The sequence below is a fragment of the Protomyctophum bolini genome, assembly GCF_963924005.1.
Source record: "Protomyctophum bolini genome assembly, chromosome: 19".
NCBI lineage: Eukaryota > Metazoa > Chordata > Actinopteri > Myctophiformes > Myctophidae > Protomyctophum > Protomyctophum bolini.
In genome coordinates, this window is record NC_137880.1 from 30,691,013 (window position 1) to 30,705,055 (window position 14,043).

At 46.2% G+C, this 14,043-nt stretch overlaps 1 protein-coding gene across 1 annotated transcript; it reads left to right on the top strand.

Annotated features, from left to right (window-relative positions):
- Nucleotides 1-1,523: 1,523 nt before the first annotated feature.
- Nucleotides 1,524-9,286, top strand: extl3 (exostosin-like glycosyltransferase 3). The gene is made up of 5 exons (XM_080791097.1): nt 1,524-3,679; nt 4,608-4,735; nt 6,785-6,929; nt 7,609-7,737; nt 8,897-9,286. Exons 1-5 carry the CDS (start codon nt 1,538-1,540, stop codon nt 9,104-9,106), a joined length of 2,754 nt encoding a protein of 917 aa, XP_080647223.1. The 5' UTR covers nt 1,524-1,537; the 3' UTR covers nt 9,107-9,286.
- Nucleotides 9,287-14,043: the final 4,757 nt, after the last annotated feature.

Genomic DNA, 14,043 nt, shown 5'->3' on the forward strand with positions numbered 1-14,043 from the left:
TTTAACCCCAGCACAGAATTTCTGGCTGATCAAGTAAGCTCTGCTCTCCTGCTGCCAAGTTAAATTGTAGCTCAACCCGTCTATGTTGTTGGGTTTATCAAGCCTCTCTGATATGGTTTAGTTGTGTATTTGATAAGGCATGTTTGGCTCTCGGCCTGTCTGGAGACATCCTCATGATAACTTGAGTGAAAAAGGAGACCGGTTGCCCTGGTAGGAAATGTATCAAGCCATGGTTTTAACTTTTGGCTGCTGTTGTGAAGACTTGCCTTGGAAATTGTGCCATTGTTTAAGTTGCAACTTATGCAATCGTGTAACTTCTGTGCTGTAAATAAATTATAAATCTAATATCTGCTTATTGGTAAATAAAACTCTTAAGAGCTTGTTTCTCTGACATTCCTAACATGAAGATAAGCCCATTGTATGATAAAGTCCCATGTTCCAATAACTTCAATTTTATTATTATTAGTGTTTAACAGAAACTCATTGGTTTACTAGGCAAAACATGAGTAACTTGACTGATGATGATTGATGAACAATAGTTTATTTAACCTTTTGCATACCTGCTGATGCATATTACAAAACTGTATATTTCATCCTACCTACTCTAGGATTGTGTTTGAGCAGGTGTGGATTTGATGCTTTGGACTTGATGCTTTGGAGGCTAGTGTAGAGAAATGCAAAATGTGATTTAGTTATTTGCTGATGCATTTTATTCAGATTTTCACCATTGATGCTGATGCTACCAGGCTTTACCATTCTATGCATAGTTAAAATAGTGTAACAATATTAAGTAAACAATGTTAATATAGGCCTAGTGCCTACCGCTCACACACTGCAGCCTTTTAAATACAGCTTTTCTGTTCAGACAAATTGCTCTATCTATCCTATTCAGTTACTGAAATAACTTTATCCAAGCAACATAAAACATCCACTTCGACTAATATTTATTAGATTCAATTTCACGGGCATAGTGTTTTAGCAGGAGTTCTTTTTTAAGTGACTTTGACTCATGGGTTTCTGTGAATCTTTTTTTGGCAGGTTCCTCTCTGGAGAAGACCAAGGGCCGTTTGGAGTCTCTGGGAGAAGCTTTCATCGATATTCAGAACATGAGCACGGCCCCAGCCCAGATGAAAGAGATTGACCTGTGACCCCACCATGCCCCCTCTGGACCGGCCCTCGAGGGGCACCGCTCCCCTTATTCAGACATAGATCTGGAGCAGCGTATGACCTTGCTTTGGAGACCATACCGGCTTGTTTAGACTATGATGACACACTGTCGCAGCACTGGTGAGGCCAAACAACTACGCAGCACCCAGAGCAGTGTGAAGACAGTTTAAATCCCTAGATGACCTTTCCTCAAGGACAAGACGGCATTGTCCCAGAGCAGTGTGAAGACAGTTTAAATCCCTAGATGACCTTTCCTCAAGGACAAGACGGCATTGTTTAGCATCCCTTCAGCTTGTCGATTAGGCCGTGCCATGGCTCCTGCTGATCCCCGTAGGATGACAATGTTGGGAGCAGATTGAGCGAGTGGAAGATGCAGCGCAACGGCGGCGGGGTGGGGGCCGGCGGGCAGCCGTGGGTGCTGCGCCGCGTGCGCCTCACCTGGCTCAGCTTTATGCTCTTCTTCATCCTGGTGTTCTTTCCGCTCATCGCCCACTACTACCTCACCACCATCGATGAGGCGGGCGGCCCCGGAGACAAGCGCGTCTTCGGCCCGCGCCCCGGCGGCGAGCTGTGCGAGGCCAAGCACGTGCAGGACCTTTGCCGCATCCGCGAGTCGGTAAGCGAGGAGCTGTTGCAGCTGGAGGCCAAGAGGCAGGAGCTGAACGGCGAGATCGCGCGGCTCAACCTGCGCATCGAGGCCTGCAAGCGCAGCATCGACAGCGCCAAGCAGGACCTACTGCAGCTAAAGAACGTCATCAGCCAGACGGAGCACTCCTACAAGGAGCTGATGGCGCAAAACCAGCCCAAGCTCTCGCTGCCCGTCAGGCTGCTACCAGACAAGGACGACCCTGGGCTGCCCCCGCCCAAGTCTGCCCGCTCCTGCCGTCTTCGCTCCTGCTTTGACTATGCCCGCTGCCCACTGACCTCTGGGTTCCCAGTGTATGTCTATGACACGGCCTCCTATCCCTGGGGGGAACACATTGACCCGCTTGTCAGGCAGGCCTTTACAGCGGCAGTAAAGAGTAACATTTATATAACTGATAACCCCAGCGTTGCATGTCTGTACATGGTGCTGGTTGGGGAGCTACAGGAGTTCCCCTCCACCCCGCTCCCATCTCCTTCTGACCTGGAGAAGCAGCTGAAGGCTCTTCCCTACTGGAGGTCTGATGGCCACAACCATCTGCTGGTGCACCTATCCAGAAAGTCTATGACACAAAACTTCCTGTACAACGTAAGCACGGGACGTGCAGCGGTGGCTCAGTCGACCTTCCTGGAGCAGCAGTACCGCGAGGGCTTTGACCTGGTTGTGTCCCCGCTGGTCCATGCCCTCTCGGAGCCCAATTTCTTGGAGGTGCCCCCACAGGTTCCCGTTAAGAGGAAATACCTGTTCACCTTCCAGGGGGAGAGAGTGGAGTCACTGAGGAGCAGCCTGCAGGAAGCCCCACCTCAGTCGTTTGAAGAGGAGATGGAAGGGGACCCGCCAGCCGACTACGACGACCGCATCATCGGCACCCTGAAGGCGGTGCAGGACAGCCACCTGGACCAGGTGCTGGTGGAGTTCACCTGTAAGAACCCCCGGGCCAGTCTAGCCACAGAGTGGGCCCTGTGCGGGGAGAGAGAGGAGAGGTTGGAGGTTCTCAAGGCTTCCACGTTTGCCTTGGTGATCGCTCCGGGGGATGGACAGCTGGTGGCTTCAGCAGGATGTGGGATGAGGCTGTTCGAAGCCCTGGAAGTGGGCGCCCTCCCGGTCGTGCTCGGGGACCACTCCAGACTGCCGTACCATCACCTCATACGCTGGAGCGAGGCAGCTATTTTAGTCCCCAAGCCTCGTATCACAGAGCTCCACTTCCTGCTTCGTAGCCTATCAGACAATGACCTGTTGGCCATGAGACGGCAAGGCCGCTTTCTGTGGGAGACTTACTTCTCCACCTCGGAGAACGTCCTCAGCACAATACTGGCCAGCATCAGAACCAGCATCCAAGTTCCAGCCGCTCCCATCAGAGAAGAGCCTGCGCAGGAGATTCCCCACAAGGCCGGGAAGTTGGCAGGAACCGACGCCAACCTGGCTGACAACGGTGACCTGGACCTGGGTCCTGTGGAGACGGAGCCTCCGTATGCCTCACCTCGCTTCCTCCGCAATTTCACATACACGGCCGCAGACACCTACAGAGCGTGGAACCGTGCACCGGGCCCTTTCCACCTTTTCCCCCACACCCCTCTAGACCCGGTCCTGCCCTCCGAGGCCAAGTTCCTGGGCTCTGGTACGGGCTTCAGGCCCATCGGTGGAGGCACGGGAGGCTCGGGGAAGGAGTTCCAGGCGGCTCTGGGAGGGAACGTGCCCCGGGAGCAGTTCACCGTGGTCATGCTGACATACGAGAGGGAGGAGGTGCTGATGAACTCCCTGGAGAGGCTCAACGGGCTGCCGTACCTCAACAAGGTGGTGGTGGTTTGGAACTCCCCCAAGCCTCCCTCAGAAGACCTGTTGTGGCCAGACATCGGACTGCCTATTGTGGTGAGTGCTGCCGTTGTATACCAATTAGATGAGAACCGTATCTGGAGATCAGCAAGCATCCCCTGTTAATTTACAAGAGATATGTAGCAATTTGTTTTGCTGATGTTGGTGTCTGGGTTCTTCTTCAGCAAGAAATATAATCTTTAAAGCTCTGGCGCTCTCTTTAGCTCTGTCTCCCTGACAAATGCAAATAGGGCAACAGCTTTATGCTGCCATCTCAGAGGCAATGCGTAGGTGTATTACATTCAGCTGATTGAATCGCTTTTCTGTTTGAACCTTTCATTTCAATGTCCAATTAAAGCAAGCTAAAAAAAAAAGAGTTGGAACAACTACAATGCCCAATAAAATGTAAAGCTGTGATTTAAAATGTAGCCCAAGAAATCTAAACTTCAGTGGAGATAATTAGTTGTGACTAATTATCTGGGGGTTGAGATCATTAATGACATTTTTGTGTATTGTTAATTAACAGTTACATACTATACCTGTGGTGGTTTATCTTTAGCATTCTCACTGCACTTTGTGATCAAGTAAGTTTTTCTTCCAACATAGCGCAATTGAGCGTCTGGCCTGTAACAGGACTAATCTCCAATTTGATAGGCATCAGTAATGGTACCACTGCTGCGAAGGACTCTGGGATTTTCCTTTTATCCATTTTACATGGTATTACTATTTTCACTAAAAGCTAATATTTTGTGTCCGATTTTCAGCTGAAAGGTACATTTTTGTGAAGATGTGAGCATTTCAGTCAAAAAATTGCAAAGACTCAGAAATGTCTATCTTTAACCATGTCATTACTTTCAAGAAAGGCATAGTATACGTCATGCTGTGAGACCATGTCATTAACTAAGCACAGTAACAACGTTAGTAGCTGCTCTGCACCGGTGAAAACCCAGTGACAAGACCACGTGTTCCATCACCTCCCTCGTAGGTCGTACGCACAGAGAAGAACAGCCTGAACAACCGCTTCCTGCCCTGGGACGCCGTGGAGACAGAGGCCATCCTGTCCATCGATGATGACGCTCACCTCCGCCACGATGAGATCATGTTTGGCTTCAGGTCAGTGGTGGGGACAGACCGCTGATAGTGTGAGGGGTGATAGGCAGGCTGCAGGTCAGTGGTGGGGACAGACCGCTGATAGTGTGAGGGGTGATAGGCAGGCTTCAGGTCAGTGGTGCAGGGACAGACCGCTGATAGTGTGAGGGGTGATAGGCAGGCTTCAGGTCAGTGGTGCAGGGACAGACCGCTGATAGTGTGAGGGGTGATAGGCAGGATTCAGGTCAGTGGTGGGGACAGACCACTGATAGTGTGAGGGGTGATAGGCAGGCTTCAGGTCAGTGGTGGGGACAGACCGCTGATAGTGTGAGGGGTGATAGGCAGGCTTCAGGTCAGTGGTGGGGACAGACCGCTGATAGTGTGAGGGGTGATAGGCAGGCTTCAGGTCAGTGGTGGGGACAGACCACTGATAGTGTGAGGGGTGATAGGCAGGCTTCAGGTCAGTGGTGCAGGGACAGACCGCTGATAGTGTGAGGGGTGATAGGCAGGCTTCAGGTCAGTGGTGCAGGGACAGACCGCTGATAGTGTGAGGGGTGATAGGCAGGCTTCAGGTCAGTGGTGGGGACTGGGGACAGCCTGATTGTGATAGTGTGAGGGGTGATAGGCAAAGATTTCAGTCGCACTGACATGAAAAGGAAATTTGGCGGCGGTGGCGGGCAACGGGAGCGTTCCTCCTCCGCTCTTTGTTGTTGATCAGCACTTTTTCAACACTACGACAAGCGATTACACCATTTGAAGGCGGATTTTCATGAAAAGGAACAATTATGTCGGGACGGTAGTTCTTCAAAGGTTAGTGGAAAAACTAGGCAGTCAAATGGGGATTGCGATGTTTTTATCCCACAGCCAAACTGTTAAGATCGCATGAACCCCCCCCCCCCACCATTTTGCTGTAAGCTGCTGTAAACCAGGCTAATTAGTGTGATTATTGTAACATCTCAGAGAGGCTAGAAGTATCCATCTCCCAGAGATGGTTGTCCCTGGAAAGCCATTTGTTCCACTAGAAAAATGTCATGAAGTGGGTGTGGTGTGACAGGATGTATGGAACTCCACTAGCCTTTAGAGCCGATCTCTCTGTAAAGAAAGGTAAATGGAGGAATGTAATAAATCAAATTCTGTAAATAGATCCTGAGAGGCAAACATTCCCCAGTGTTGCGCCAGTCCCAGTAATGGTGTTTGAAATTGGAAAAAAGAGATGCACCATCCTGTCGGTTTCCACTAGGCAGTCAACACAGTATTTTAAGAACAAAATAGGACCGAGTCTTGTTTCTCAGACATACAGTAGGTCAGGAAGTTTACTGTACTTCACTGTGAATTGACGTCAAGAATGGACACAGAGGTTAAGAGTTAAGACTTGTTATTCTTCCATTAGAAACAGTGTCTAAAAATAGAATCCAGAAGTCTTTTAACTTGTGAACACAAAGGCCATTACACCATCAAGTCGGCTGTTGCACCCCCCACTCCCTTCGTCTCTTAGCTGTCGGAGACTTGCCACTGTTCCAGCAAGTCCAGGCAGGTGGAATGCAGCTCTGTGTGAGCGGGGTCATTTTGTCATGAATTATCTCCAACTCCCCCAAAATTATGCAGGAATGTTTCCTCTATCTCCACTCTCACTGCAGAATGGAAATGATACAGTGTCCATCTAAGTGTTGGGTATCAGATCGGCCTGATAAGAGGTCCCGAGGTGTGCGAGTGCTTTTTGAGTCTATTTCATGGGTAGGAATTTCAAGCATCTCATCTGATTTAAGAGAGGCTCTTGCCTTTTATTTTGTTCAGCAGCTTTCACAGAGCAGCTCTGCCTACGTGTAAATATCTATGCATTAGCAGCTACTGGTATATTTTGCTCTCATCGGTCTTCGCACCGCTAGTGTGAATGACAAATAAAAATTAACAACCAACCAACCAACCCATAAAAAGTGGCTACACCTACAGTCACAGCAAATTACTGTATCCATGGCCTATAGGAAAACCATCATTAATCACACACTCGGTGAACGATGTGGACTAGTGCTGAGTTTGCTGACTGCGCTTCTCTCCGTCTCTTGTGTTCCCCAGAGTGTGGCGTGAGGCCAGAGATCGCATCGTGGGTTTCCCGGGAAGGTTCCACGCCTGGGATGTCAACCACCAGTCCTGGTTATACAACTCCAACTACTCCTGTGAGCTTTCCATGGTGCTGACGGGTGCTGCCTTCTTCCACAAGGTCAGACTCATGACAACCTCATAGCATTTGAGGTTAACCCATTAATACTCTGAGGTGGATTCTACAAATGCCTGCTATATTATTCAATTTTCGTAGTTCAAAATTCATTTTTCACAAAACACAAAAATAGCAGGTGTATGAGCTCGCAGTGTGGCACAAAGTAGTTGTGAGTTGCATAAGGAGAGGAGACTGGAGCAGCACGGACATTTAGAGCCTTTTATTTAGGTGCTGAGTATACAAACGACTAACGTTTCGACCTTGCAGTCTTCATCAGAGTCATAGTTAGCTGTGAGCTTGTATAACTGCATGCTATTTTTGAATAGCCAACGCTAAAATCTAAAATGACACCAATGCTTTCCCGCTTTTTAATGGTTTTAAACAAATTGAGCCCATCGCCCAAGCCTCATTCATCATATTTTTGAGGGCCGCTAACCTAGAGTAGCAACCAAGTCTGGACTTTCTAAGGTTTGTTTAGTGCATTTTATACAAACATTACCAGGTGTTATGGAGTTACAAAGAATTTCTCGGACACGGGTGCTTCACATAAGTGTAATTTCTACGACATTTTTATTCCACATAAAGCCTGGCCGGCTTTCTATCTCTTGTGTTGCAACCACTTTCCCGCCGTGATTATTGTGACTCACATTCACTCCCTCTTCCTGGCCTGTGCATGTTGCAGTACTACGCCTACCTGTACTCGTACGTGATGCCGCAGGCCATCAGGGACATGGTGGACGAGTACATCAACTGCGAGGACATCGCCATGAACTTCCTGGTGTCGCACATCACCCGCAAACCACCCATCAAGGTCAGTGTCGGCAACAACATCCAGAAGGAGTGTGTGTGATTCTGGCCTCGCTCACTGCATCGCTAGGCGTTGTATCTCTCTCTCTCTCTCTCTCCGAGCTCTCGTGTTTATTAGATTTCTATCCACTTAGCCTCACCATTACTCATACTGACACGTCCAATATTCTGTACAAATTATAAATCAAAACAGAGGATGGAATCGCTATGCCTGCGTTCTCTCCTTATGTTTTCTATTGGTGGGATGTGCATTACCGTAGTGCATATTTATGGCCAGACAAATAATCATACCACTCAAGCCCAGGAAAGCAGCTGCGGTAGAAAGGCAGTTGCTGTCCGCTGTTTAACCCATTTTGGGCGGGAACCCCTTTTGGTGTTAGCATTATGTTATGCTTTAGCTATTGAAAAATAGCAGATGGCGCGCTACGAGCTTGTAGGTCTGCAATATTTTTGAAAAATCGTGAAAATGTGGCGCTGTTATGTTTTTAACTCAAATCTTTGCTTCTGGGGAGGTCCCTGGAACTACATATTTTCAAATGTGGGTCGGCGGCCAAATACATATAGTTTCTGGGGTCCTTGACATGAAATATTGAGAAACACTGATATAGAAACATGAGGTTTAAAAAATATATATATATACATTTTTAAAATTTCGACGTCAGGCCTAAATGGGTTAAGTATGATGTAGCACGCTGTTAATATTCGGTGGGGTTTCGGGGAAGTTAAGGATGTTTGATGGAGTCCGCTGTATGACAGCAGTTCCTTACCAGGAATAAGCCTTTTTAATATTATCCTAACGAGAGGGGAACTTATACTCAATGGTCATTTATGTTATTTGTCATGTATAGTTCTTGGGCTACACATGACGTCAGGGAGGCCTGCTGATGTTTGGTGGGGCATGTTGATTTTTGGGGGATTTCAGAGTTTTGTGGGGAGCATGAATAAGACTAACATTAAAAGTCCATAGACTTGGCTGCCACGTGACGTCATGCCACTCCAGGCCCCTCAAACACTGGACTTAGTGTGGTGGGGTGGAAAGGGGGTGACAAAAAATCTTTATTCATCTGTTTATCTGACCAACAAAGGCAAGCTAATACATTAGCTACAGTTCTTATTATTCTTATTCTTATTAGGAAATTAATAAATAAGTCTTTCTGACACAGGTCACGTCTCGATGGACATTCCGCTGTCCTGGCTGCCCCCAAGCCCTCTCACACGACGACTCGCACTTCCACGAGAGACACAAGTGCATCAACTTTTTTGTCAAGGTGTACGGCTACATGCCGCTGCTCTACACGCAGTTTCGCGTGGACTCTGTGCTCTTTAAGACTCGTTTACCCCACGATAAGACCAAGTGCTTCAAGTTCATCTAGTGTCCCGCCTCGGGCTCAGCAGCCCAGCATACTGTGCTGAGTCACGAGGCGGAGCTCATTAAAGGCTGTACAGAGGAGCTCCTACTGATACTGCTGATATCGGTGGGCAGATTGTTAGATGGACAGAAGGGTGGACAGACTGGCGGATAGATGAATGCACCGAATGGGCCGGGCAAGTTAAATGTGTGTTTGGGTGGGGGGGGGTGGGGTGGGGGGGGGGAGGGGTTGGGGTCGACCAAGGGATGGACATATTAGAAGCTGTTGGCTGAGTGTAACTGGAAACCCTGGGTGTGAAAACTGACAGTAGCGCCAGCGGATGCTACCCTACTTTTCCACCCCGTTTCTTGTCCGTCAGACATGTTCCATCAGCAACCACTATGGATCTCATTTTCACCACTTAACATGCCTGCTGAGAAGAGAGAGGCGTGCTTGTACACTACTTGGTAGCGACTTTCTAAGCCAGACTCTTGGCTGATAACGGTTGCTGTCGGTTACTGGATGAGCGCCGCCACAATGGGGGCGGGGCATGGGAGCCGGCCGGGCCGACTTATTGACGAGAACATTTTATCATTGGGAGAACAAAAGTGTCAAAGGCAACTGGTCGCCATTGCACTCTTTTAGTTTTTTTAGTTTTGTTTGTTTTGGGGGTTGTTTTTTGGGGGGGGGGGGGGGGTCCATTTTACATTTACGATCTTGTACGAATCTTGTATATGAAACATGAGAGAAGCACTGACGGTCAGAAGTATTTTATTGAACAATATCTTTTTTTTATCAATGTTGTTTAAAATTGTAAATCTATGTGGAATGACCATGTTCCAGAAGCTCTGTCTTTGGGAGATCTGACATCAAATCAAGGAAACAGCACATTAGTATATCCACAAGTAGGCCCAAATATAACTTTAATATTAATATTAAGGGATCGAAAGTCACTTAATAGGTTCCCATAATGTCTCAAACCTCACGATGGAAGAAACACTATCAGACGCTTTTGTTTTATGGGCTACACTGTCAAGGAGTAAGTCAGTAAAAATTGTCTTTTCTTTTTTTGCTTTACACTATTATGTAATGCATTATGACCAATATTGATGCTTGACTGGAATAATATTGGTCATTGACCAGTTATAGTATTCCCAATTGTAATGTTAATGAAATGCTTGTAAATATGGTTGTCACTTTCTGGCCAAGCCACAAAGTCTAAATTGTCTGCATCTTCAAAAGTCTTTAACGGTGTTTTTTTTAAAAGAAATCTGTATTTAATGTTCCAGTTAGGCTTCCTGTCAGTTTTAAGACTTAAGGTTTGATTAATAATGTATTTTGTAGGTTACAATTATGAGTAGTTCAGTTTTGTAGCGGGGCCAGAAAGTAATAACCTACAAATAAAATATCAAGTCTTCAGTGTTGTAGGCACACACCCCCCCACCCCCCACCCACCCACCCTCCAGCTGCTATGGTCTTACACTTATTCTGACACGTGTCTCAGAACCTGCCAACTTCTAACAGAAAAGCCACCATACCACTCTGTTGGTTTCACCATATTTCTGTTTTTACCATAATGCTTGATGAATGTTTCTTTGCCAAATACTGTAGGTACGATATCTGCTGATGTGCAGCATAGTTTTGCAAGGTGCTCAATGTGAATTCTTGTTAAAGGGATGGCAGTCGGGTGTACTCGCCTCCATTTTGCATGGTACTTTACAAAGTGTCACGTCCGTACGAGTTCCATTTTCCAAGTTCCCCTCTTTAATGTCGTCTGTTGTTCCTTTTTAATTTGACCAGTGAGTGGATTTACTTCAACAAAACAAAAGATACTCAGCTGGTAACCGTGTTATCAGATGATAGGATTCTTTTCTTTCCGCTTTTATATAAGGAAATCTCATGAGCCCATGGTTTCTGTATATTTATTAAATATATTGTTAAAAAAAAAAGCTGAAGAAGCTCTCTTCTCGAGGAGAGTAACTTTTAAAATGGTAAACACACATGCAATAAAAATGAGTTGGGCCTTGGGGTGCATTATTGCAATGAGCAGCGCCATTGTACCATGACTGACCGTGACAGTACTCATCAATAAATGAAGGTAAACCAGCGTGTGCCACTGACTGAATGCCTGAAAGACCCGTTATACTTTGTTGCACGCCAGTGTCGCACGACTAAAATTGCCAATCTACAAGCTCACAGCTTGACGTGAGCTTTCAGATCTGCCATTTGTGGCCCCTTGTATGAATTAGGCATATGGTGAAGTACTGCTATGGCCCTTACAGCACCATGCAGGGATGGAATCATCCTGTGGTGTCCTTGAGCAACCTTCTGAACAGTGGCCTGCCTCTTTATGGCATCCAAGTAGACGAGTCTCAGAGGAGCATTTATTTTAAACAAATCAATTGCACTGTGCAATTAAGTGCCCCAAACATATTTTTTATTTGATTTTCATTGTGTTTGTAACATGAACTCAAAAGCCAGCCGGGGCGTCTGTCGAGTCTAGCCTTGTCGACGTGCAATAACCCACCCTCCTATTTCGGTGAGCTTTTTATTGGAACTCCAGGGGCCTCATTAATTACCTGCCTGACTACAAACCTGTCCCCGGGGCAGGAATGGGTCAGCTGGTGTCCCAGGCGGCTGTTTGGAATAATATCCTCCAATTCCTCCCCTCCATGTTATTTCCCCCTCCCGGGAACAGTGGCACAGCTGGTTTTCTACGGCTCGGAGCAGGAGAGGCCCCCCAGAGGGGACACCGTCACTCCGCTACGTAGGTATTAAGGAGTTGTGAAACTATGTGCTCCTGGAGTCTGTTCCAGAACTCTGGGAGCAGCTCCAGACACCTGCACAGTACCAGACTGAAAACCCATGACAGCGTCAAACGTACCATTGAAGGCCAGATGAATGGAAATAAACTCTCTACGTTGTTTAAAAACACTTTTGACTGGTGTCCTAATTAGCTTGTCTGTCTGATGTGGGAATGGGAGAGCTGTGGGCCAGTCCCATAGGGACACTTTAACCATGTTGAGGTAGATGCATGCTCGGTCACATTTACTAAAGCAAAAAAAGAAAAAGTCATTGTCCCCATTTTTTCTAGAATTGATAGATTTATTAATACCCCCTTAATGAGGAGAAAGTAGATATTGGGTCTTTAAAAAAAAAACAAAGATGAATGTTCCGAAAGTAAATTTCATTGTTCTTTCATAGATCTTTGAAGTAATTTGTCAAATATTATGGTTCGCCAATGTCTTTTGGTGTATGGTAGTGTACGTTATTTTTTTCAATTTCATATCTTTATTATTGCAACTTTCTTACAGATTATAACCGCAATGTCTCATCTTCTTTTAAATAGGCTAATGTTAAAGCCACCTATTTAAAATATGTTAATGAACAAATCTTAAAGAAAGCTTATGTTGCTGCTTTTGAAACCAATCCTGGCATGCATCTATCTATATTGACAGTTTGTTACACTGTATGTGGAAACAAGCTAATTCTAATTATTTAATTCTGGGTTTTCTCCAGTTAACAAAGGAATGAATACTGGGACCCAATTAGAAAGGCAAATATTTGTTTGATCTTTCTTGAGTACAAAGTCATTTAGTTTCTGGGTGATATAAATTGCCTGCAGTAGCCCTGACCCAGAGGCATTAGGTCAACTTGCATCACAGGCAGAGGGATAAAGAATGTATCCCACACCCCTCAGGCGAGGGGCTTCCATTCTGCTCTGACAAGGGTGTGGTACTACAGTATGTGATGTGATTTTTGTGGGCCTTTTCAGGACTGGGGTGGTTTGAACATGCAGCTCCTATAGTCATGTCTACTGGGAGATTACATGTCAGAGCGTGGCTTTCATTAGCATTGGGAGTGTTTGCAGACTCTGTCAACAAATGACATCTATAATCTCCTCTCTGCTATCTATTGGACGCAAGCAACTGTGTACACATGCATTGACTTATACTGCTGGGATATTCTATGACTATTCTACTTGTATTTATTTTTTCTTACCTGAATTTTTGTGTTCCTGATTACATCTCTCTGCGCTCCTCACTGAATGCTGTACCTGCATTGCACCGAGTAATTTGACGGCCGACAAGCAACATTACAGTCTGTCATCGCCCCTATACCTCAGAGACACAAATATGTTCCTTCTCAGCGGAAAGTCATGCATTCTGAAAGTTGTCCGAAGGCTGGGTGGTGAAATAGGCTTAGTCTTGATGGAACACACAGGACACTGAAGTTACTGTCTGTAGTGCCACACAAGTGCTGTGCTCAGCACAAAAGAAACAGGCCCAGTGACCACTTAAACACGTTATCTTATTTAAAATGACAAATGCATAGTGTTTTGTATGATATAAGACCATTATAAAAACAAACTAAATTGAGCTTGCATTTGTGTAACATGCCCTGCAGACAATAGAAATGGTACACCGTATGTAATACCTACAGTATAAAGCCCCAAACATAAGAACATTAACCAATGCTGTAGGTAGGTACTGCATAATGCCACATGCATGCATGTAAACAGACTGAGCAAAGCATAGCGTGTCAGCATAATTGCAGCATGTTACAGGCCGTCTTGTTAACAAGTCTTTCAAATAGCTTTCCCGTTGGCCATTGATGGCTACGTCTTGGTAGAGAAATGTCTGGTATGCTGGTGGAAGTCAGGTGAGGTCCAGGAGGAGTATTGCTTCTCCAGGACCTAGAGCTCTTCTTTGGTCCGAGATGAAGAAAACCAAAGGCATAAATTCCTGTCACTCGACAGGCTATGAAAGTGTCGCATGATCGCATCGTCTCCTGTAAACAGTATCATGCAATTATTAGAAAAATACAATAACGGTCCCATTCTGTTCCTACGCATGTCCAACAGATTTCATTTGATGGATCGACCACTCGGATTCAAAGAATGAAGCGGTCCGCCTCGTTTTTCTGTCAGTGATGGGCCTTAAATCTGCATGTCACACTTC

Coding starts and splice junctions, on each gene's coding strand:
- extl3 (XM_080791097.1), top strand. CDS start 1,538: ATGCAGCGCAACGGCGGCGGGGTGGGGGCCGGCGGGCAGCCGTGGGTG. Junction 4,736..6,784: donor GAGATCATGTTTGGCTTCAG/GTCAGTGGTGGG, acceptor TGTGTTCCCCAG/AGTGTGGCGTGAGGCCAGAG. Junction 7,738..8,896: donor CCCGCAAACCACCCATCAAG/GTCAGTGTCGGC, acceptor TTTCTGACACAG/GTCACGTCTCGATGGACATT.